This window comes from Serinus canaria, chromosome 1A (assembly GCF_022539315.1).
Source record: "Serinus canaria isolate serCan28SL12 chromosome 1A, serCan2020, whole genome shotgun sequence".
NCBI classification, from domain to species: domain Eukaryota; kingdom Metazoa; phylum Chordata; class Aves; order Passeriformes; family Fringillidae; genus Serinus; species Serinus canaria.
The window spans coordinates 51,323,385-51,349,589 of NC_066314.1; the positions used below are offsets into that span (position 1 = coordinate 51,323,385).

At 38.0% G+C, this 26,205-nt stretch overlaps 1 protein-coding gene across 4 annotated transcripts in view; it reads left to right on the forward strand.

The window, feature by feature from the left end:
* LARGE1 (LARGE xylosyl- and glucuronyltransferase 1) overlaps window positions 1-26,205 on the forward strand; it is a 275,742-nt gene that overhangs the window by 57,557 nt on the left and 191,980 nt on the right. For all 4 annotated transcript variants that reach the window (XM_009086431.4, XM_050970013.1, XM_050970012.1 and 1 more), the window contains one exon: window positions 24,599-24,785. In XM_009086431.4, the coding sequence (XP_009084679.2) occupies window positions 24,680-24,785 (106 nt within the window). In that variant the 5' untranslated portion in view covers window positions 24,599-24,679. The remainder of the gene's footprint in view (window positions 1-24,598; window positions 24,786-26,205) is intronic.

The window sequence follows — 26,205 nt, forward strand, 5'->3', positions numbered from 1 at the left end:
AAAATTATCTTGTTGTTACAGAGGGCTTCCGTTTGCCCATCCTTGTCAGTTGTGCCTTGCTAACAGCATGGGTTTGTGACATTACAAAACCCTGTGCCAAGCAAGGTGGTTTTTAGTCATTCCAGATGTTAATGGTTTCGCTACGTAATTACCGATACCTTTTATCCTGTTTGATCTAGTTGTCAGATATGGGCACAACTGCAGCATTTATTCATATGGTTAAACCCTTGACCAGTCTTGTGCCCATGTATCAATAGTTATGATCCATGATTTATATTAAGTAAATCAGTTTTGTTTTGGAAAGTGCATGAGGCTTCTTTCTACTTTCTTGAAGACGGAAACAAATACATTTCATGAGCTCTAGGTGGGTTTTTTATATGTGCTGATAATTTGGTCAAGCCATCAGCAATTTGTCTCTTAGTTTCAGTGGATTGAAACTGGGATAGAATTGTAATTTTATTCTTAAAAATGCTGTTTCTTAGTATCAGAATTGATAAGACCTTGTAGAAAATGAAGAAAATAAAATTCTGGTACCCGTTGCTATTCCAAGACTCTGAAGGAGTCCCCCAGCTCATTATCTTTCTACCTGATGCTTAGAGATGGGTTGGGTGTATCTCCTTCTAACTGCTGTTCTAGAATTGATAGCTTTCTTAGCAAGGCTAAAATTGAGGTTTTGAAACCATAAGGAAAAAAAAGTGAATTTTAAATTCTACTACAACATGGTTGTAAAAAAACATATATAATGTTTGAGTGGTTTGAGGATAAACCGCAACATGTTTTGTGTTTAGCATTGTCTTTTCCCCCAAGCTGTTCTCACACTGTCCCTCCTCCTTCCTCATTCTCCCCTGCCCTGTTTTTAACTTGACTTTACTAAAGGAATGGAATTACCTCAGTGGTAAAAAAGCATTTTCTCAAGTACTGGACTCAGCCTGCAGTTGCATTGCTGGAAAGCAGAGATGTGTAAGGCCAGATCTAGTGTATTTGCAGGCTTGTTTTGCTTATCCATGGCAAGTTTTGCTCTCGTCTTCTTTCAGAGACTATGAAAAGGACTGCACTGACAGTAGTTAATACTGAACCTATTATTTAACTAGGGTATGCAGAAAACACGTGCAGAGTTTTATATGCAGGTTCAAGGCCAATACTGTGATCTGTGTTGACAGCATCCATGAGGTAGTTGCTTTTCTTCCCCTAAAAGGTAGAAATGGCCATAGCAGACAAACTGGAACATTTTGAAAATGCAAGTTTAAGGTCCTCATATAGGAGATACACCATTTAGTAGAACAGCGTGGAATTTAGGCAGTAGTTAAATTAAATACATTAAAGATATTAAATACAGATGTCTCTGCTGTTATACTGCCTGTGTTCTTGCATGTTGTAATATCAGCCCCATTCATCACACCAGTAATAGAACAAGTTGGATTATTCAGTTCATTGTTCATACTTTGTGTCTCATCATGGAGTACAGAAACAAGGTTTTTCAGTGCTCAGAGGGGCTTGGTTCAAATGTTGTTCCTTTCCCCTGACAAAGAAGGACAGACAGCTCCATCCATGCCTGAAGTACTTTGCTTCATACATCATCTCTCCAAGACACATTTTGAAAGGGTGCAGCCTTAAATACAGTGCTGTCAAGGAGAGTTATGGCTACAACTTTTATTACTGCTACTTGCAAGAGCAAAGAGATAAAGACGGGAAACATGCAGTAACGATGGACGTGTTGTTCTGATGCACGCTGCTGTAGCTGCAGTCACTGATCTTCTGTTAGTGAAGATGCTTCCCAGAATGTAATGGCGTATCATAGTCAAAATGCTCATGGGAGGAATTCTACCATTGGAAAGTTTTGTTAAAGAGAAAAGAAAAAACCCCAACATCTTAACAGTTGTTGGAATGATGGCCTTCCAGCAGTTACTGAACTGAGATGGAAATGAGCCAAAAACTAGACCTAAAAAGCATTGAAGAGTTGTTTGCAGTTACCAGCGTTCTTGTTTTTGGTTTGTTTTGTTTTGTTTTTTTCTTTTTGTTTTGTTTTGTTTTGGTTTTGGTTTTTTTATTCAATGATAGGGATCTGACTTCAGTAGCTAAAGTAGTGGCATCAGTGTTTTGGTATCTCCATGGTAGTTGCACTGTCTGCCATCCCACACAAAGTAGCAGTCAATTTCTTCCATAAACTGCCAGCTGCAGAATGCAGCACCTTCTCAGCACACAGAGCTTGTGCAGAGAACAGGGGTGGAGGATTTGCAGAAAGCTTCCTGGTGGTCCCACTGCACTTGGTATAATGGGAGAGATGGTACAGCAAGTGTGAAAAACCATTTGTAACACACCTTTCTCATCCCATCACTTAACAAGGCACTTGGAACAAATTGAAAATAACTGTCTGGAATTCTGTGGTACTAGCTGGGACTGCTCTGATGTCCACGATGCACCTAGCATTCTTAAAATACAGATCTTGCGCGTTAACCTCATAGTGTAGAAATGCAATTGTTGCTATTAGACATGAAGTTCTGCAATTTAATGTTAAGACTCCTGCCACCACCATAACATAACATAAGTTTATTTGCCCTTTGAGATTATTACAGTCTTGTGTCAGCATCCTACAAATGCTGAACATCACTGTGAGCACTGTGGAAGAGTATGATATTTCTTCCTTTGCTTAGGCTGGAAAGAGGTGATGTTTGAGTAAGAAATGAAGAAGCTACCCATGGATGGCTGAACACTGGGAGATCCTGTTCTATAATTTCTATAACATTAAAGAAGTTTTCTGCAGGCCACTGTTGCAAAGGTTTCATCAATGACAGGAGGAATAGTTAATCCTTTAAGTCAGTGTTTAAGAGTAACAAATACCCTGGTCTGTTGCAGTGTATTCCAGTGTGCAGTGTGGCAATGGCATATGCCTGTATACTAATGCCATAAAGGCAGCTAGAATGGGATCCTTATGGCTCTGGTGTCTTCTGGTGTCTCAGTGCTTCTCTGTTCCTAGAGAGCTGAGCTGCCTTTGATAACAATCTCTCATTTGCTGGGACGTGACAAGAGACACTGTTGGAAGAGTCACTCTGTCAATGCTCTGGCTGGCTGCAGTGCTTGCGTGTTGTGCCTAGGGTGTCCTGACCCCTCAGTCTCTGTGGTTGAGTGCAAGTCCTGACAAAGGGCTAGAGCATCTATCAAGCAAGCTTCTCAATGTCCTGCTCCTCTTTAGTTCCTGCTCCACCTTCCACTTCTTTGCACCACCGTAGCTAGGAGACTCTGAGAATGTTTCATTATGTTAAATTATATTTGATTATGGGGGAAGAAGGTTGTGGATAAAGTTGTTCTCTAGCAAATGATCAGATGGCTGCAGCTTTTAAAGCCACTTTCTAACCTTTCAATTACCTAACTGCTTGCTAGAGTACCTAATGTTCCTTTGAGTTTTCATACTGATTTCTCAGTGATGCTTTGTAAAGAAACTTGCACTCTGCTGTTGTGTTTTAATACTTACATGTATGAAGCTTTCCAATAAATTAAATTTTGATTCAAAGGGAAGTATGCAGAGGTCAAAGAAGGTACATGATGTACAAACTGAGTTACCGTGGGTAGGGCTTAGGCTCAACATTTCATAACCACAGTTGAAGCTTGGTGGCATAACGTGTTTCAGGGGCCTGTTTTCTTCTGTCAGCAGTGATGCAAGAGCTTTCCTCTGCACAAAACTCTGATTTTCTTGCACTTATTTTTAGCCTGTCAGGTATGAGAGTTTAACTAAAGGGAGCCTGATTTTCATGGAATACTGAATTCTGCTTTATGAAAGTGGGACCTCCCACTAGGAGGTCCTAAATTAGATTCTCAAAAGCAATGATTCAAAAAGCTTTGCCACCTTAGGAACTGTGTATCTCTATAATGGAATAAAGTGTCAGACAATATTGAAGGTTCAACAGAGGTATGCCAGTTGAGGTATAACACTTGAAGAAATACATACAATTCCTGCTTACAGAGGGTCTGTGCAATACCATGCATCACTACAGACATTTTAAGGATGTTAAAAATCTAACCAATATTTGAGACAAAGACAAGACAAACAGACTTAAACCCACAAGTAGTATGAATAGGTAAAATTTTTAAGAAATGAATAGTATTTGAAATGACTCAGTAAGTGCTATTAGGAGGACTCTGCAGTAATCACAGCATAAGAAGCTAAGAGAAATTAGTTTTATTCATAGGCACTGCTGGTGTATAATTATCAAAAGGCTGAGTCAAAATGAGTAAGTCTGTCAAAAATTCAGCATGTGTCAGGAATTATTTCCTAGCTAATAAATAACATGGCAAAAATCTTCCCCTGAAGAAATTACCAGCTCCTTTGCATATATGAGTGGTATGTAATGGGAATAAGTGAATACAGAGTCAGCAATTGTGTGAGGAAAGAAGCCACATTACTCCTTTTATTTTTGGCTGTGCCTGAGGTCAGAAGTTTCTTTGTTCTTTCTTTACCTCCCATTAGAGAAAACATAGTCTGCTTCTTTTCTCTTAATGCTCTTCTTTTCCCCATCCAACTTAGTTTTGTTTAAATAAAGTAAAAATGTCTGTGTTGCGAACTTCGACTGTAGGGGCTCTTTTTTTGCAACACTTGCATGTTATTGAAATGTTGCATTATACTACGTGGTAATAGATTTCAGAGGAAAAAATCTTATTTTAGAGGCAGAGTAGTGGAGCTGTTATTTATTGAGTTAAAACTTCAAACAGTAATACTTACTGTGCATGTTGTTAAAGCACTAACCACACCAAGTGTTTACAGTGTATAAGGCTACTTCTGTAGTAACGTGCTTTACTTACCAATGCTTCCACAATTTTGCATACTAGAGCTTTGTGAGAAATTGACTCCCTTTGTTTTGCCTTTCAGCTTTTAAACTCTTTGTGGCCCATGCTGTTGTTTGCTTAGAAGTTGTTACTTCTCCATCTAATGCAATGGGGAGTCCATTCATTTGCTTACAGCTGGAAGAAGTTAAATAATATAATTGATTGTATATGTGATGCCATGCTTGTAAGTATGGTTCATTTGTGGAACTGGAAGGGGGAGCAAAGATGTTTCTTGGATCACTGTTAACCAGTGTCTGAACTGTAACAAATGTGTAGCTGCTTTGTGGTTGTCACTCTGTCTTTACCATGGCCGTATGGGATTTCACAGTAACATCAGGAGAGGACTTGGATCTGTACACATCACAGATCTTGGCCTGTTGCTGCTGGAGGAAGGACTCTGCCTGATTTTGGTATTCATGGATGGAGCTCCATTAGAGAAAGCTGCCGTGTGTGAGAAAAGGGAATTAATTACTGCATCAGTACAAGTAATAACAGTAACTGTTACTACCTTTTATTGACTGTACAACATTTAGTTGCTGTATCCTTTCCTGGTCATTCATTTTATAAAAGACAGCAAGAAAAGGCTTGCATGACAAGGGTGTTTATACTTGAGTGTTGCATAGCTCGTTTTCCTGTTTATGAACAGATTTCCTTAATTATTAAAATCACAGCATGTAAGATGCTTAGGGATAGTTATTTGATTGTGTGGCATATATTTTCACATGAGACTATGCAGCAAGCATGCATTTGTGAATGGGATCCTATGATTCAGCATCCCCAAGCATGTTGGCTTCTGCAGCAAGTACGAAGTTTTCTGCTGTGAGCAAGGCATGGTATGGCTTTTTTCAGTGCCTTGGCCTGGGAGCACAAGTGATCACAGGTTTAGCAACTAGTGTGACAAAATAATAGGAGAAGGCCTATAGAAAGGACAGGTGATTTTACTTCAACAAAACACATTTTCCTTCTCATACTTAATCTCTCACTGATTTCACTTTCTTATCACATATTCAGAAGCACCTAGATGTGCGATCAGGTGATGGGGCTGGGATTACTTACAAGGACAGGAAGGATAGAAGATGCTGGCTATTAAGTCCTCATCATATCTTCTTCATTTTTCTTCTTGATTGATGATCACATGGGGTTTTTTGACTGTACCTTTTGTACTCTTTCGGAGTTGACAGTGATTGCAATCTTGGCCCTTTCATTCTGTAGCATCGCTCTAAGTCAGTAGGCAACGCTGCTGATTTCTGTGCTGTCCTTGTCTGGGTAGTTTATAGCTCTAATCCTGTTCTTCCTGTCTCCTTCTCTTAATGATTTAATTTTGTCCTTTATTTTCTAAAACCAGAACTCTTGAGAAGCTGCATATGGAAGTGCAGTTGATAACTGGTGTATTTGGGGGTTCCCATCAACATGCAATATCTCTTACTGATTCCTTGCATGTTTCTTTTGGTCCTTTCACAATGTTTCCCTTCATACTTCATCCAGACTCTTTTTCATAGTCCTGCTCTCTCCACATTTTAATTGATTGATGGGATGAGAAAACATCCTTTGCTGTGTGCAAGTGAGTTCTGTAATCCCTTTGATCTCTCTAGTTCTGGAAAGGAGGAGATACATTGTAAAAGCTGTAGGTATAGCCTCTGTTTTATTCTCTCACAGCCCTGAGCAGGGACAACTTTCACTAGACCAGGTTGCTCAAAGCCCCATCCAACCTAGCCATGAACCCTTCCAGGGGTGGAGTGTGTTGGTCTTACCAGGGAATAGGGAAGAGATGAGGATTTGACTCCATGTTTCAGAAGGCTGATTTATTATTTTATGATACATATTATGTAAAAACTGTACTAAAAGAAGAGAAGAAGGGATTTCATCAGAAGGCTAGCAAGCAAAGGAGAAAGAATGGAATGATAGTAAAATCTTGTGACTGACCACACAGTCTGAGACAGCTGGACTGTGATTGGCCATTAATTAGAAACAACCGCATGAGACCAATCAAAGATGCACCTGTTGCATTCCACAGCAGCAGATAATTATTGTTTACATTTTTTTTCTGAGGCTTCTTGGCTACTCAGGACGAAAAATCCTAGCAAAAGGATTTTTCATAAAATGTGTCTGTGACAACGGACCACCTACAACTTTTCTGGGCAACTAGTTTCAGTGCCTAAGGACTCTCACAGTAAAGAATTTCTTCCCAATATTTCATCTAAACCTGATCTCAGTTTGAAGCCCTTCTCCCTTGTCCTGTCACCACATGTCCTTTTAAAAAATCCCTCTCCATCTTTCTTGTAGGCTCCCTTCAGGTACCATAAGGCTCCTGTTAGGTCACCCTGAGGACTTTCCAGGTGGAACAAATCCAATTGTCTCAGCCATTCCATGTAGGAGAGGTGTTCCATCCCTCTAATCATCGTTCATGGTTGGACTCACTCCAGGTCAATGTCCTTCCTGTGCTGGGCACTTCCCTCACCCTGCCCAGGGTATGTTTGGCTTTCTGAGCTTTTCTGATTCTTTATTAATTGAAATCTTTGCCTGAAAAATGAGACTTTCGTGCTCCCTATGAAAGCATCATGGACTGAGAAAAAGAGAGAAGATACTGAATTCATTAGCTTATATTGTAAATAAATGATCTGAAAGACAGGAAGAGTGTGCATATATTGCATACATAATAACCAGAAGAGATAATGTATTAAATGGGAGAAATTGCTTCTGTGAAGAGGTTGGGAAATGTTTATTTACTTTTCTAAGAGGCATTATCAGTGATAGAAATGTGAGTCAGAATAGCTATTTTGCAATAACAGCTAATCTTTTATAGATGATTTTTGTTTCTTGCTAATATATATGAGTGATAGCAGATTATGTGTCTTTTCTTTTTACAGATTCTTGTATATTATGATTAGCTCTTGCTTTTCCAGGGCTAAGATCACAGCTCTTGAGTGATGAAGCAACCTTGCTTTTATTTGAGCTCAGATGGAGAAAAGGTCTTTCATTTCCTTTCCAAAATCTTGGTATTTGCCAAACAATATGAAGATGATTCAAAGTGATGTGTAAAAAAACCCACTAAAATTAAAAGAAAAATGGTAAAAGATATTTTTAATACTTCTACAAGCCTTGTCTTCTTTTTAGCAAGAGAAGGGGTGACTCGACCTTTCCATTCTGGGGCCTATTTTTGCATTATAATGTAGGTCATAACTTCTTAAAACCTACATATTTGAAGCTAGTTGCTAATTCTATCTGTATTAATTTTACTTTTGAAATTGAGACTTTGTAAGACCTTGTTTTGAGTGCATATAACTTCTGTGAAACTCTAAATCTAGAACTTGTGACCTTTAATAAAAAATGAGCATTTTTTAAAATAAAATCAGAGGAGAGCCCAGGTTAGGAAGGGCTTAAAAGGTCATTTGCTCCAACCTTTTATGGAAAAGGGAGCCTAGATTTGGATATCTTGTACTCTGTGCAGTCGTGTCTTCTTCAGTCTTTACAGAAGTGGATTTATTAAAAGGTAGACTTCCCACAATGCCAAAGCATATTTTTAAAAATATTTAATTTTGGACTTCCTACAGTATTGGCCTCTAGATCTCCAAAAAATCACTGTGGCACTCCAAAAAAGCCTTTGTAAAAATAGTTCATTTTTTTCCTAAACTGTGATTGTTACCTTCAGTTTCAAATCTTTTAGGAATTTGATAAAGGTTAATGAGAAGATTGTCTTCAATAAACAACTAATAGTCTGTCCTCCATTATTTGGGTCTAGGCTTCCATCTTCTTTATTCTGCATTTTGATTTTTCTGTTGCCTTCCTAAAAAGCAGTAGGGTATCTCTCAGCCACTGCTTTCCATCTGTGAAGAATTTGGAGGATAATGATGCTCCCACAGGTTCTGATAAGATTTTCATGCTGTCTAAATGTGAGAATTACGGAGGTCTAAACTAATAATTGTAGTGTCAGACTTTAGTGTGAGTGTGGGAAAAGTATGAAATAAGCATGTGTGGAAGGAGGGGTCTCTGTTTTGCAGTTGCCAGGTTCCAAGGGAAGCAATGATTGTTGACAATGTGTGGGCATTCCAGAAATTTATTTTTTTTTAATCGGCAGCAGCTTTTAAGGACATTCCTGTCAGCTTTGTTAGTGTCCTTTTTGCTTTTGCGATCATTCTATTTGGGTATGGAAATGTAGTGCCAAGCTTTTTCTAGTGTTTTATTTGTAAAACACCTGTTCAGGCTGTAACCTCCCTTTTTCTAATTCTCTGCAGAGCAAAGTCACATGCTGTCTTAGGAAAAGTGATGTTAGCTCAAGCGTTTATTATTGTACATAGCTCCCCTGTGAGACTGCTTTTTCCCCTCTGTGACTACAGTCCCATGTCACAGCTGTGGTGCTGTGCCCTAAAACCATGATACTGTTAACTAAACAAGAAAATTCACGTGTGTTTTTTCCTAAAGTCTGGATTGTGAAAATCAACCCCACAACTCATAAAAAGGAGCATCCACTTCCATGTCTGTAAAGCAGAAATGTAAACCCAAATTGTTTCAGGTTAGTTCTCTAAATTCTTCATGCACATAACATGAGACACCCACTTGTGTTCCTGTTCATGTGCACAAGGTGGCCAGTGTTAAATTAAAACAACCCATGTAAGCTTGGAATGAAAGAACAACATGATTGTTGTAATGCCAGCTTTTAAATACAATAAGGATGTGCGTTCTCAATGGAATGGATATGAGTAGGCAGGCAAAATCTAGGTCTGCATTGGGTACTTAGGTAACATTGAGTTGGGATGGACAGGAAAAGGTCAGACCTTCATGATCCCTAGGCTAGATGGTGTCTAACCAGTGGTCCTGAGCCCGGTCTGTCCTCAGTGCAGGAAGAATATACTTTCTTTGCTTTTTGAGTAGCATCATGCAGAGCTGTTTTACAAGTGTTTTTGTTTGCTGTCTTTTTTTTTTTTTTTGGTCTTTTTTTTTTTTTTTTTTCCTTTTTTAAAGATTGTGTTGGAGTTTCCTGGGTGAGATCAGTTCTGACCGGTTTGTTAAAAATGGAATTTATCCCTCAATGCATTTATAAACTGCTGTGAAAAATGCCATTTCTTTTGGAAATGATGTTTAATTTATTTCCCAGATCTGTAATTCAACACTAAATATTGGGCACATGCAAAGTTATAGGACTTCAAAACAGTTTTTTCAAATAATCCTTAGAATTTCTTTTGTTTAAAAATATTTGAGGGGAAAAAAACCTAGTCACTGTTTAAGTGTGACACTGAGGACTTCCTGAAAAAATTCATCCCCAAATAATCATAAAAAAAAAAAAAATAGATGCAAAAAGCCCTAAAGGATAATTGAGGTGCTTTCTTAATTGTTAATTTTAGACTGTGTGTAATGTTCAACTGTGTTGCTTAAGAATTTGTTGATGAGTGAGAGAGTCTGAGCTGGTAGGTTCTCTTAGGTGGTGAAATAGGAAAAAGCATGCATGGCATGCATGGCTCAGTGGTAATAATGCTTTTAAAGGGGAATAATTTGCAGTTGTGGTGGTGAACTTCGTCTTTGGAATCCATTTTTAAGGTCATGTTTCAGGCTTAGTCTGATAACAGACAAGGCACCTCAGTCTGCCTTGTTATGCTGCACTATGGAAGAACAGAGTATTTTTTTGTCTGGGTACTTTTAGACTGAAGGTCTGTAGGGACAAGAACTTGCTCTGTTTGCATATGGCTTATTACATATGATCCTCGTATGCTGAGCTCCTTAGGCGTAGTGGCCACGAGAAGGAGTTTCTGCGCTGGGAAGAGGAAAAATGTAAAAACTTGCCATTTTGACTGTAACTAAGTTTCTGTTTGAACAGTATTACTGTTATTTGCATTACACGGGTAAACCAGCCGCTCGCTTCTAGCATTCGGTGGGAGATTTTTTTTCCCACTGCCTGGCTGCTGTGCGTTTTTCCGCAGCTGGCAAATGCGTGCCATTACCCCTCGGTGCATGCGGCTGGCGGGGATGGATTGTCGCTCCTGTCCCTGCGCGTCGCTGCCCAGCCGGGCCCTTCCCGCAGCCGGGCCCTTCCCGCAGCCGGGCCCTTCCCGCAGCCGGGCCCATCCCGCAGCCGCTGTCCGGCCGGGCCCTTCCCGCAGCCGCTGCCGCGCCACCTGCTGCCGGGCCGGCCGCGCGCCGGGAATCTCACGGCCGGTTTCCGAATCTGCACCCAACTGCTGGAACTCGGTTATACGCTTTAAAACGTCTCGGAGGGCAGCATCAGAGTGTGTAATTTCTGTATGTCACCCTCCTACCTGGAACTCGGTTGTTTGCTTGGAAGCGTTTAGGACGGCAACAGCAGCCTGATTTCTGTATGTCGCAGTTAAAAAGTTTCTTTGAGGTACTGGGAGTTAAAATGTGTCTAATTCATTGCTACCTGTGAGGAATTACTGGTCTAGAATTTTAGGTTTGAAGGGAAAAAGTGTTGATGCTAAGTAAGTAGTTTGCCTCCTTTGCCTGCTGTAAATGCAAACTCAGGAAAATGCCCCAAATAAGCTTCCTTTATCAAGTATCTAATTAGCTGAGCTGTTCTGTTTCGGCACAAGACAGGTTATGACTGGGATGATAAAAAAGGGAATTCTTTTATAGCCTAATTTTTAGATGAAGAAAAAACTTGCATTTGATCAGCTGTTCATTTCTCTGACAGCTCTACAGCCTGTGACTTGTTCCCCATTAATACAGCTATATGAAACTATTCTTTTCCACTTTACCTCTTATTTGGTGTGGATTCAGCATTTTCTGCAGCTTGATGTGGTCCAGCTTTGTCCACGTTAACAATTATTGAGGCCCAGCAGGAGTGGATGTGTAGAGTAAAATAGTCAGTGCAGAGGACCAGATACACAGGCTGCATTCATACAAGGTTTTTTACAGTAGTCTAGTTGCAGTCTTGCCCCAGCAGCTGAGCATCCTTTAGCATACCCTCTGGAATGTATCTTCTGGGTTTTTTCCATCCTAAGGGTATCCAGTTTGTCTCCTCTCAGCCTCCGCAGTCCTGTAGCTCAGTCTAGAATAAGAAGGAATGTTTGGGGAGATTGCGTCGAAAGGGATGAAAGTGTTCCTCCTCTGAATTAGAATGCTGATGTAAAATCACTTATTATTTCTCAGTTGTAGCTGAAACTGTCTGCTTCTCTGTGTTTTTCCACATTGATTCACCAAAAGGAATAGGGGTTGAATTTGTGAGACATATGTCATGGTAGCTGTAGGGTTTCAGTTGATAATATTACTGCTATTAGCATGCAGATTGAACTTTTTTCCCCATAAACTTTAGAATTCTTTTACCTTCAAGTCATTTATATTCCTCATGTAGCAAAACAATTTTAGATGTTCTTATCCAATCTCTTAACCTCACAGATGGCAATAAAGCCTAAACAGATAATCCAGCATGTTATAAGAAAAAAAAACCTAAAAAAATACACAAAATGTGTAGATCTGATTCATTAATCTTTGTTAGTGGCACTTAGACAATATTATTGAGCTACTGTGGTAAAATATTAATGAGGATTGAGGTATTGCTTAGATGAGATTTTCACTGCAGTTAGGCTCTTTGGCTTCTTTTCTTAACTTTACCATTGACTTGCTGGGTAATGAATTTTTCTTAAACCCCTAAATTTTTTACCTTGAAAACCCAAGGAAGCCCAATGATATTTAAATATTACTGCATTTAATTTAAAGATCCAGGAATCATTATGTCAAGAGATGTAACAGGAATTTTGGAAATGCTAAAAAATTTCAGACCCTCAAAGGAGGGATGAGAACAGCTAAAACGATTCTGTTTATACTGCTAAAGTATTCTAGCATCAAAAGTAGTGAAATATTCTCCTAAAGAACTCTTGTAGTGTTTCATAGTTTTTCAGCTGATAAACCCCTGTGTTCATTTCTGTTCAAAAGGCAGTTTTCTCCCCAAACTCTTTCATGTAATTATTTGCTAGCATCACTTTTAGTATTAGAAGAATGACACGTAGAGTGTTTGATCATATCGTGGAATATAGCTTTGAAGAGGACAAAAAAATACCTCAAGTTGTGTTGCACATTGAAGATTGCTTCTTCCAAAATGTTTTTCGACACTAAGAAGACTCGAGTCAACCTTTACAATTTTGCTTTACTTCATAGAACTGGTTTATAATACTCATCTGTAAATGTCTTAACATGGATTCTTATCTGTATGTGTATAATTGGTAAGGTCTTCTCAATAGTTAAAATATTCAAGAGCCTCTACCTTGATTGGTTGCAACCTACTCCAGGCATCTGTTTCTTAGAGTTGATAAACATTTTGTTATCACAGTATGTGTGTTTGGAAGTCAGTTAAATACAGCAGACACATTCTGCCTGAATCAGACTCAGAAATTCCAAAAGCCACATGATAAGAGCCTGAAATGAGATCAGTATCAAATGATGGTTGGCACTCACGTCCAACAGACCTGTGCATTTCCAGTAATGCCTCCAACAGTAGTGCTAACCCTGTGATTTTCTCAGAAGCCAGGAGGAGGTGACATTTTATTTCAAGATCAGTTCTTGAAGTTCTAATAAAACTTCAGCATTCACACTTACTAAAAAAGGAAAAGTTCATGTTTTTGTAGTTGCAGATGATTTGAGATACAAGCTTTTAAAGCTTTCCAATCTGAAGGTGCTGTTTAAGAAAATAAGAAGAGCAGTCCCTTCTTCCCCTCCTCAGCTGGTGGGAACTCTCTTCAGTTCTGAGACACCCAGGGTTGTCAGGCTGCTAGTGCATGTTGTTGAAATGGTCATTTAGGCAGAAAGAAGACATATTACCTTAGTTTAAGGGACATTTTACAGGAACACCATTTTCTATAGCGTATTTTTCACTGTACTATAATTTTTAGTAGTCATTAACCCTGCTCTCCAGTTATCTACAGCTTCATTTTCTTATTTAAAATGGTGCTCATTGTTGCTTTCAGAATATTTCACTGTCTCTGTTTCAAAATCAGTTTGCAAAAGTCTTTGGCTGTAGAGATGCTGTAATTTTAAGGTCAGCCATATCAATAAATATTAACTGGTTTCTTTAATCTCTTGAAGTCTGTTTAAAAAGTAAGGTATTCTTCCAGCCTGCTGTATGTGAGCTAGAAACTAATATCTCTCATAAGTCTAGAAATGTGAAACTTTATTCCATAAGAAAGTATGTAAACTGTACAAAATACAAACAATGAACATCCATATTAGCATTTAATCAAGTTGAAACCTTTCAGGAATAAATGTATTTTCCTTTTAAAAGAAAATTTCCTTTCAGGAGAATTGAATCAAATGTAGGTGATTTTGCTTGATGCCATTGAAATACAAAGTCAACGAGTATGCATTTTGGAGGTAATGCACATTACTGGTACAAGCATTTTTCACTTTTTTTTCTCCCTGCTTTTACGTTTTTTTGGTTTTTTGTATGTGTTTTAGATAAATAATTTTAAAAGTTGTGGCCAAAGAATCAACCACTCAAAGCATAATTAAAGGGTAAATTACAAAATTATGTCTAAATGTCAGCAAATGTCTGAAGACTGTAGAGGGCATTTTTAGCATGTTATAGAACAGGTATTTCAGCAGCCTTACTGTTGAAATTTCCAACTTTGTCATTCTTAACACACTCAAAGCATACATTTGGGCCTGCTTCACTTTATCTACCAGAGCACCTTCTAATAACTGAATACATTTAAGTGTCTCTTAGTAGCACAATATAAGAAATATAGTCACTACAAGATATATGTCACCACCTTGACATTTCCATAAAACAAGGCAAACAAAATGAGTCTTACAATGTTGAATCTTTTGTGACAAATAAGGAGAAATAATTGAAAGTTTAACTTCAGGACTTCCAAGACCAAATTTTAAGTTGCCTGCAAAATATGTGCAGCTCATATTTTCCCAGAAATTAGTGGTGAAAAAAATACTCTAGTTTTCTATTAACTTGTTTATCCCAAAGTTAACATTAGTACTGTGTTTTGCAAATGATAACATCTTTTTAAATTTTGGATCATTTAATTTGTGCATATTCTCTGCATTTTCAGATATTCTCAATGCAGTTTCATTGCTACATTAGAAATAAAGGATTTACCTTCTCTTTAAGCTCTGCAATAAAACATATAATCACTGCATGTATTTTATAGATCCATAGGTCTCATCCATAGCAGCCAAAAAAACAAAGGCATCCAAGCCCTTTTCAGCCTTTTTTATCAATTGAAAAAGTAGTTAATAGAGTCTTGGCAATAAACAAAACTTTTCCTATCAAACTGTGTCCTCATAGCTGTGGGTGAATTTTGGAAAAACAATATTATGTAATTTGTTGTCAAAATCAACCTGTCTGAATCACATTAGCTAATAATAATAATAATAAAACCCTGGACTACTTTTCTTGCCCTTCAAATAACTGCATTGTTATGTCCTATATTTTTGCATCTCCTAGCAACAAAAAAAGTTTTGAAAGGTTTTATTTTTAGAAATGTGCTAGAATTGTTTTCCCAACCATTATATTTTCATGCTGTCTCACTGACAGGTTCCCATGAGCAAGTGAGAAAGCTCCTCTGCTGAAAGTGCAGTCAGTGATCTATAGTGGTTTCTGCTCTCTGTTGCAGTACATATTGAGGTATAGCTCATCTTGATGGTGGAGCATTGGCCTTGGGGTCAGTATTTTGATCCCAGTCTCTGTACAGTTATAACTGAATTGACCTCATTTAGTTTATGATCATTTAATCTGCAGTTTACATGGCCCATATATTTATTATTTTTGTACCTTCATCTAATTGCAGAATTACAGGAACTTCTGAAAACAGTGGTGATGATAATGAGATCAGTAGAAATTAAAAACAGTGAAGTTTTCACCCAAAGATATAATGAAATGTTTAGTGAAAATCATTGCAATTTCTGGAAGTTGAGAGAGCATAGAAGCACAGAGCCCACTGTCCTTTTTCTCCAGGCAAACTGCCCTCCCTCAGACAGTAGTTTTTAAATGAAGAGTAAAGAGCTCTGCAGAAGATAAGTTTGTTTGAAGGAGAATTATTCAACCTACTTTGTAGAGGATTGGACTAAGTGACCTCTAGAGGTCCCTTCCAGCCTGAACTTTCCTGTGATTCTATTGAAATGCTAACTCCACACATGGAAAATTTGGATATTTTAGAAAGTGTTTTTGCCAGCATCTCCTAGTGAGGCTGGTTTCTATAGCTTTTTTTAACTTTGATTACACCTTACATAGTCCTTCTGTAATTAAAACTCGTGTGTCATTGTCTAATACCTATATTAATCTGTAGTACTGAATAAGAAGCCATGAGACATCCGTGTTTATAAATTCCAGTTTATCAAGCTGTGTTCCAGTGTTCAAGAACGTGTCCTATGTGAAATAACCTAAATCCACAGCTGCCTTTCCTACTTAAAAAAGTGTCTGACACCAAATTGTTCTGCAAGATCTTTGCTTTTCTGTCAGGTAAAATGGAGTGTGGGGTGTAAGCACCTTTCCCATTAATTTGTAGAGAATCCACTCAGCCTTCAGAAAGGCCACAGAAATAAATAGTTCTTATAGCCCACTTGGATGGTATAATATTTAAGAAATAATAAATATTGAATCTTAAAACACAGGGATTTCAGCAGGAAATTTACAAACAAAGGTTTGCTTACAATTCTTGGTGCTATTTGATGTTCTGTAGTAGTATCAAAGAGCTATTGAGACTGTATAGTGTGCTTGGTAAAGCAGCACTGTGATTGTAGCAAAAGATTTGTCTTCTGCTTTTGGTTATGGTCACATATTTCCGTACACTACGGTTCATTACCTATTTGCTGATTCTTGATTATTCAAATAGGAAATTACCAGCAGTTCTTGGAATTTTCATTTCAACATTTGTTTCATTTTATATAAATTTGATAAAAATATTTATGGGTTTGGTAATAATTAGGCAATAGTAATGAGGTGAGAACTTTGTTGCTTATATAAAAAATGCAACTTTTCATCAAGTTTGAGAGACTTAATCCATAGTTTTTGTGAATTGATGCTAGTTGAATTGATCTTACTAAAGCTATATTGATTTGTACTAGCTAAAAGTTTTATCTGGGATTCTCTGTGTGTTTCAAAGTGAATAATTGTTTATGTGCATGTTCATTCATGCATAGCAGAATAACTATTAGTTTGAATTTTGAGGATTATCATTAAATGGCCACTATTTGTTTTATGACTACGTACAAAATTGTGGCATCGGAAATTACAGAGTTGCAGAGGAAAGGTCCTCTGTACATTGCCTAGTTCAACACCTTGCTTAAGGCAAGCTCAGTTAAAGGAGCTTGCTGGAGGCCAGTTGGGTGTTGAATGTCTCTAAGGATGGAAGCTCTGCAGCCTCTTTAGCTGTGTCACTGGGGAGCACAGTGTCTCTGTGTCCAGAGACCTGGACACAGCATTCCAGTTGTTTCTCATCACTGCTGAGTAGAGAGGGATGATCTTAAGGAGAGCTTCACATATTTCAGCTGTTCTCACATATAGAACAATTCCTCCTTCTGGTTTTCTTGGCTAGTCCTTCTTAAAACACTTGCATTCATCCATTACCTGATTGCTGCAGCCAGGTGTCTCCTGTCACTCAGTACCAGCTGCTCAACTGAGTTTTGACCCATGGGATCTAGGCACATCTCAGCTCCTTCTTTCCTACTGTCAGGATTGACGAGAGACCCACCTGGGTACATTTTTCTCTTTCGTTATTTTTTTAAAAAAAATAATTTGCCTAATTTAATACAAGTATTTTTTAAAGATCAATTTTTTACATAGTGGATTCTAATGAAGGTAAACACTTCTTTTGAACAAGCATCCAAGAACTTCAGCTGAGAAGCAGGGCATTAGCATAAAAATTGCAGAGAAGGGTTATGTATGATGCACATAGTGCCCTACTCCTGTTTTAAAGAGCGTTTTCTTTTCTATGTGTTGTATGCACACAAGATGAATGGACAAGCCCGTGGCTTGTCTCTCTTTGATTATGCAGTAGATAGAGGCTCTGCTGTAGAGGCTGGCAGATCAGCAATGCACCAACAAACTGGTGTTTTCTTCAAGGTTAGAACAGATAGCATATTACTTGGTTTTTTGTTTTGGGTTTTTTATTTTTTTAATTGCCTTTTGCCACTGCTTTAGGTGAAGATGCTTGGATTTGGAAGGCTATGTCCTTTTTATAGGTCTGGAATTCATACATGTAATAATGCTGTGGCCCGACTCTAGACTGTGATTCTGAAGGAGAGCTGCTTTTCCCTTGAAAGGGCCTGTATCACAGGTATGTGATACTGATGGCTGGCCATGGTCTCCAGTATGTTCATAATTCAGTGGCGTTGGAATCTCAAATTCCAAGGTACTCTTAGTAGGTATACGTAGGGTCTTGTTAGAATTCTGCCATACACAAACCAAACCAGGCTCTGTTTCACTTTCTTTGAGTTGTGCTGAGTCCTTATGTAAGTTGGGGAGTCAGAAAATACTGATGCTGTATGCCCATATAGCTGGGAAAGTGGAGTAAAGATGGGGTTTGGAGAACTCCTTGAGAGAAAAGAGGTTAGTAGCTGCTTTAAAAGTAAGTATAATTCTTTGGTTGCAAATGAAATGTTACAGGCAAGATAAATCTTTCTCTCATGATTGTATTTTGTTGCTTCTCTCTTTTCTCAACTGGTTGCATTTTTTTCCCCCTCATATTAACAGTGACATTTTATTGGAGTCTTAAAAAAAGATTCTTGTCCTGTTGGTCTTAGATTGTCTTATTCCTTAATAATAATTTTTGGAGTTGCAGGCTTTCATTCTTTTGAATGAAAGTGTAGGCTTGAAAGGAAAAAAAGAATACCATTAGAAGTGTATATCTAAATATATATATGTACATACATAAAGGAGTACATGGAAATGAAAGCAGAAAAATATGAAAGCATGTTATTTATTTGCTTCTCTCTGTCTGTGACTACTATCAAGAGAGATTCCATTCTCGTGGTGGTGTTTCTTTACAGCTGGAACCTTCTAGAAAACTTTGATTAACAGGGCACTAATAGAATTTTCCTTAAGCCACAGCTCGTACTGAGTGAAGATATAAAAGATGTCAATCCTGTGTGCCCTCGGAGCAGTTAGCACAGTTCCAAGGCAGAACTCATTTGTGCTGTCAACTTACTGGCTATTTTCTCTCTTACAGATAGGACTGCTTCCTTGTAACTAGTTGAAAAAGAGTGCATTTGGAAACTCTGCTGTAATCTTTTACTTTAAAGTGGCTTCACAGAACTTGTGAGCTCGATGCTGAGTTTGAGTGTATTCCTAATCCTTCTTTAAAGTCACGGTAAAATTAAGAAGTCTGATTTTGAGGTTCTCCAATGCCAGGGAAATTTGGAGTGTGGGAACAAAAGGTGCCTTAGATTTGTTTCTGTATTAATTTCTTCTGGGTGAAAAGAGATTGATGAGAGGAGAAATGGCATTTACTTTCAAAATGCTGTTTCTGTTTGAAAACCTTGAGAAGTGGAATATATTAACTATCCTGGTTTTGACTGGAATAGTGTTAATTTTCTTAGCAGCTGGAACAGTGCTGTGTTTTGGATATGAGAATAATGTTGATAACGCCCTGATATTTTGGTTGATGGTAAGTCATATGTACTCAGATAAAATGATTTTTCAGTTTCCCATACTCTGTCAGTGAGGAGCTGCACAAGAAGCCAGGAGGAAGCATGGCCAGGACAGCTGACCCAAAGGCCAGAGATATTCCATAGCATATGACAACACGCCCAGTATACAAACTGGGAGAGTTATCTGGAAGTGGCTGACTGCTGCTCAGGAACAGGCTGGGCATTGGTCAGCAGGCAGTGAACCACTGTAATGGGCATCACTTGCTTTTTCTTGGGTTTTATTCCTTTCTCTGTCTCCTTTTCCTTACGGTTACTGTTGTTGTTGTAATAATAATGGTGGTGATAATAATAATAATGTTTTACCTTATTTGAATTATTAAGCTGTTCTTGTCTCAACCCATGAGTTTTCTCCTTTTCTGAGTCTCTTCCCCATCCCTCTGGAAGGATGTGTGGGAGCAAGCGGCTCTGTTGTACTTAGATGCTGTCTGGGTTTGAACCATGAAAATTAACAGAGAAATGTTTAATTAAATAAAGATTTATAATTTAATTTTTTCATATTGTGTTTGCTAGTATTGAGTTTACTCTACACCCTGCCTTTATGGTACCAAACTTTTCTTTAATATTACAATGTCACATGACAACCGGCTCCCATGATAGGAAGACTGCAAAGCTGCAAGATAAAATCTCACTGTCTAATAAACCCTCATTATCAACATGTAAAAAAAACCTCAGAAAAATACTGCATAAGATACTGCTTTTCTACTTTATGTTATTTATGTTTTTGACAAAAATCTGAAAAATCTTCCATAAGGGATGAATGCTACATTGATACAGAGCCAAGAGAAAAGCTTTGCAGCAGAAATTGTTCATTGACTCTGTGATTGTAAGTGTGCAGAAAGGGAGCAGAGAGACTGCAAGAGCAAAAAGAATTAGATAACATTAATTTAAAAAACACAACAAAGCCAAGGCACAGGATTGCTGTGTAAACAGCTTTAACTGCATATATTTATTTCCAGTGGCTCTGAAAACAAATGGAAGATTACTGGGAAAAGATTAACTGTTACAAATGCAAGGAAATGTTTGAAGCAGTTAGAAAAGTTTTTTATAGTAGAGCAGGTAAATCTAGTTAATTGTGTTTGATTTGTATTGTTTCACAGAACTCCTGCTGAATGTCTGACATAGTCGAGTTCTCATGCCATAAAAAAAGGAAATAAATATATAGAAACTGAATGCCAATGTGATTAGTGTTGTGTTACATGCTTTAATATATGTGCTGCTCATACTAGTTGAGAGCTGCTTCATGCTTAGCTGAGGAGATAATCCACAATTTAAACCAAAGAAACCACTCTGTTAAGTTAGTGTAGTTAATGGAAGTACTTGACTATATGGGAAGGTAAGAAAGTTCATTCTGGTCCGGTGAGTAAGCAATGAGTTAAGTCTTAATAATGAGAACCCCAAATTATTTAAATTCCCACAGTGACCCTGCACACTGAGGAATTATCCATGTCTTTTGGAGCATGGGTGGCAGCAGTCTGGGAGGGGTGAGCTGGTCCGTGGTCGCATCACAGTCTGAGGAGCTGTTTCTGTGCTGTAGGTTTTATAAATCCTGAACTGGTGTGTCCTAGAACTGTAGAGCACCTGACACACTGACAGCAAGGCAGAATGCATATGACGTGCATGCAGCTAGCTTTTGTTGGTATTATTTACTGAATCAAATTCCTGAAATACAATTATCTGATGCTCTTGGAGCACGATTAAAGAGGAAGGTAGAACAATATCCTGCAATGCATGCATGCACTTTTTAGTATCTGTGGCACAAGCAGAAAATCTTATTGTGTCTGGAGGGGTGTTGCTGAGACTGTGTTTGAAAGTGCAAACACAAATGCTCCCTTTTACTCTGGGTCTAATTTTGCTTTGAGATAAACCCAATAAAGATGGATAAACTTGCAGATGCTCTTTGTGGCTCAGATCTGAAAATGCTAACATTGGGCAACAGGAAAGGAGCAACCACTGGCTGTTTTTTGATCAGAATACCACACCTGGGTGCTGTGGTTAAATTGGCTGGGTTATTCCTTCATCCTTTGTTTTACAGTTTCTGATATATTTCATGCTGTGTATTTCTGAGTACAGGTGTTTAGTTAGCACAGCTGTTGAGACTGAAAACTGTCAGGAGGAGCACTGCATGGCTTTGTGTAAATGAAGTGAGCCATTTTACTGAAAAGATGAATGTGCCTATCAATGTGACATCTGAAGTAGCTTCCGTTTTAGCTTGTACCGTGAAACTGCTTTCTAAGAGCTTTTTGGCAGGTGACAGTCTGATTCAGTAGGACTATTGCAGTCCTGAGGAGCAGTGGAGACTGTAGGAGATTTCTGAAAGGCATTTGTGGGCTCGTATGGCAGAAATGTGCCAGCTGTGTTTTGTGCTCAGTCCTTGGTCCAGTCAATCCCTTTCCTTCTGTGATGGATGTCAATCTGGCACCTGTTGGAAGGAAAATCAAGTCAAAAGAGCTGCAATGTTTTCTTTCAATTAATTTGACAGTTGTTTATTAGGTAATATTGTTTCTGAGTAAAGCCAATAGCGTACACATGATTGAGTCCAAATCTCTTCCTGTAAGCCAAGGATCTTCATTACCATTCATGGACCTTTTATGTAATCACTTGTGTAAGGGTTGCACATAATGCATTGTCTATGTTGGAAAAAAGTACTCAGCAGGGGCTGTGATTTTATACACTAAAAATGAATATTTAAGACCCAAGGAAAGCTATTCACAACTTTGGGAAGGTGGGGAGATAGTAGAAGCATAATTTAAAGTAGCTTATGGTTCTTTTAAAGCACGATTAAAAGATGTATCTTAACATAGGGTGATCCCTCACAAACTGACTTGTCTGTTTAGGATTTTCCCAAATGTTTTTCTAGTTAGATAAAAAATACACATGAATGTGCAAAATGATTTGGCTGTTTTGTCTGAAAGATGACAATTTGTAGAAAACTGAATTTGCCACATTCCTGTCTTTCCTTCTCAGCTGAACTGGGAGTTCAATGTTGTGCTTTATACCTTTTTGATTTGTTAGAGTAATTTACATTCATAGGGCAGAGGAGCTGGATTCCATCCTCCATATCAACCTGTTCAGAAACTTAACTTGCATGGCTATTTAAAAAAAATATATAGGAAAAAAATCTAATTATTTCTTAAATATGCCATCCCAGGATGAATTAATCCACTAGCAGCACTATAACTCAGAGTCTGTATGTTGTTGCCCTGGAAATTTGTATCAGTACACTTGTAACAGTGTGGTTTCAGAAACTGTGGTGTTGACTCTTCTTTTTACCTGTAATTTTTACAGGTGTCATTGATAGGAGGAGTATCAAGCCAGTATGTGTTTCAGTGCAAGATGTGGCTATTTGCCAATGACTGTGCCTGGGAGTTTATATTTTCAGAGGTTTATTTTTCTTTGCACAGACTGATGTCAGTGGTGCATGCTAGTACATTTGAGGAAAAAAGGAATTCCTAGTTAAAATAAGTGATTCTGTGGATTTTATAATATACATACTTACAAACACAGAAGCCTTGGAAATTATCACTGCTTTCTCAAGCAGGCGTGTAAAGGACTCTCTTCAGAGTTCTACAAGCTATGTGCTATAAGGAAAAGAAATGAAATGTAATCATTATCCAAAGACAGTGAGTAAAGATAAGAGCTCTCCACAATTTATCTACCAAATAGATAAATTGTGTGTCTCCGTCTAACACAGAGTGACTCTAATACCACAGTTGCAATATTAAGTCTGCCCACATATTTTGTGCAAAAACTCAGTGGTGATGCATTCATTGCCTTGAAAAGCTGACACAATGGAATGCTTTTTGTGCTGGTTCTGGACAAATTATAGTCCATTTTATCATTTCCAAGGTCAGAGTACTATCATGGCTCTTAAACTGTAGTGTACTAAAGTGGGCTCTATTGAATGTTCAAGGAACAGCTGTAAGTTTGCCTGATTACTGCAGCCAGGTATCTCCAGCATGAGACTTTTTGTCTGAACCTTTTTCTCTTGTCTACATTCTCATTTTTGCTGTAACTTAATTTCAGAATTGATTTTTGCTGCAATATATATGGAATTGTAGAACTAAGACACTCTCAAGACACACAGCAGCCATTGTTAACATGTCACTGTAGAAATGATACATTGCTTGTATCAGCTCTAGTGCTGGTTTAAGCATAAGTCAAAGGGCACTGTTATTGAACACCTCATACTACCAGAATCTCTTCCTTTCCCTACCGTTCTTGTAGACTATTTCTATTCTTAGAATTGAGAAACCTAAGCCCTTTCACACAAAACCTGAAGTAGATTTGCATGAACTGAATACTTCTCTTTCCTTTTCTAACTTGTCTGCTACTAGCCTTTCCTTCCCTTTCAAAAAAACCTGCTATCAATATGAAACATTATTTTTATGCTCTGCAAGCCTGCACTGGTGTGGAAATGTTTGTTTTCCTGTGAATGAAAATCATCATATGTTTTTTTTCTTGGCCCCTCTGAACTGCAGAACAATTATTTCAAATTAAGATAACTTTTTTTTTTTTCCCTGATAAAAACTGTGTTATTCAGTAGAATCAATTTCTCTCATGGCATACAGTCTAAAGCTTCTGATATCCCCTGTGTGGATATGAATATTTCCTTGTCCATTTTGCACTTTCTCTTCTCCCCTTTTACACAGTAGCTCATCAGCACTGCTTTTTGGTCTTCAAAGTGGGTAATTTCAGTAACATCTCTCTACCCCCAAACTTTTGCTTTCCTTTATTTTTTTGGTTCACTCTCTTGAGTTCACGACCAATTGCAGACAGACCACTGATTCAGTGGTGTGACTTCTGCTCTTTGGGAGCAGGTGAAGGAATGTGGGTGGCTTTCTCTTATCTGCCGTGGGACCCCAGTACTCATGGGCATCAAAGATCTCAGAGTTCCTGTAGAGTAAAATGAGGACAAAATGTAAATAAAGCTGACATCTCTTGGTAAGATGGAGCTTCATGTGTATTTCTGTGATAAGATGTGTTTTATTGATTTACTGCCTTAATTTGGCTTCTAAAACTTTTATTATTAAGTAGTTGTGGATAATTTGAAATGGGTACCACCTTGCAGTTGCGGCAGCCCTTTTTTAGCCCTGTTTTTTAACTATTTTGGAACACTGGCGTAGTCTGTAAGTTTCTGTAGAGTGATAAGCTGTTGAAATATTTTTCCTTTCTTTTTCAGGGAATAATATGTGGGAGGCTGTGGACTATTTGCTTCCAACATAGGAACAGCCTTGGGTTGGGATTCTGCACTCCTGAGAGAATGCTGGGAATCTGCAGAGGGCGACGGAAATTCCTGGCTGCCTCTCTGACCATCCTTTTTGTCCCAGCCATTACGTGGATTTATCTGTTTGCTGGGAGTTTTGAAGGTAGGAGAGGAATAATGGCTGAGGGGAGGGTGGTGGGGTGTTGGATGATTGGTAGCTGGGCAGAGAAATGTAGATGAGTCATCACTGATTTTATTTAAATAAATCTTGTTTGGCTTGCATATGAAATAGTTCCCAAGGTGCAGATTTCAACAAAGGGCCTTCCCTACCATGTTCTCACTACTGAGGATGCTCAGTTAATTACTGGCCACAATTACTTGATTTTCCACTCATCTTTGAACTTGGAAAATGTGCAACAACTCCCCCCCTGCCCAGTCTACTAATCTTTTCTCTATATTTTCTAATTTTTAAACATTGGTCCATCCTATGGCCTGTAAGATTTTAACATCTCATTTCAGATATGCTGAATACAGAAAATCAATGAATATCTATATAAGGTTTCTTTTTATAAAAGTAGTTTGGATCCACAACTACCTGACTGTCAGTAGATTGTTTTAGTTGGAATATCTTTCTGTCCCCTTCTTTTTTTAGATGGAAATCCTCTAGTTTATAGTTACATTGACTTGCAGCTATGTAATGAGCACTTTTTATAACAAGATATGGAATAATCACTACTTTGTCTTTTAAATTACCTGTCTGATGAAGTTTTTTTCCTGGCCTTACAGACCTTCAGCAGAAATACTTCAGTTAGAGGAGGTTCAAGGATTCTGGCTCTCCTGCTCTTTGCTACTTTGTGGCTTTTTTTATTTGTTTGTTTTGTTTATTGTGGAGGTAAATCATTTTATATTGGGCAATAGGTCTGTTATTTTGGCAAGAGTAAAAAAAAAGTCGTTCAGCCTTTGTAGTTGCATTAGCATGAGGAAAGGTGTTCCAAACTTGTAAAAACTGTTCAGTCACTCATTTACAGTCTGATAATTTTAAAAAGGCATTGTTAAAATTTCAAACTTTTTTCATGTATCCTTGGCTGACATATTTGTCCTGTGTTTGGAAACAAAAGAGGTTTCCATGATAAATCACAAGTAAGAACATGTAAAGATTTTCTCTGTATGTTGCATACGAGTCTGAATTAGTTATATTCCATGTAAAAATATTTGTTTATGCAAATGTATTCAAGTACTTAAAATTCTGCCTTAATGTGCAGTAACTCCATGAGCTCATTCTAGAACGAAACACTTGTGGGATTCATGTTAAATTGGAAATATGAGGGGTGCTAGCTGCATACTTAAAAGTAATGATCTGGCAGGCAGAACAGTACTGATTTTGTTTGATTTTTAAAAGCTGAGCAAATGCAGGCCTCACCTTTTTGCCTTTAGAAGAATGTTATGCTGCTATGTCATAATGAATATTTTAATTGTGTCCACAATTGATAATGCCATGGTGTTTTAAATTCCTCTGTGAGTAGAATCCTTTGTTTTTACAGAGAACTCAATATAAATCTTGAAATTTGCTGCTACAGTGTATT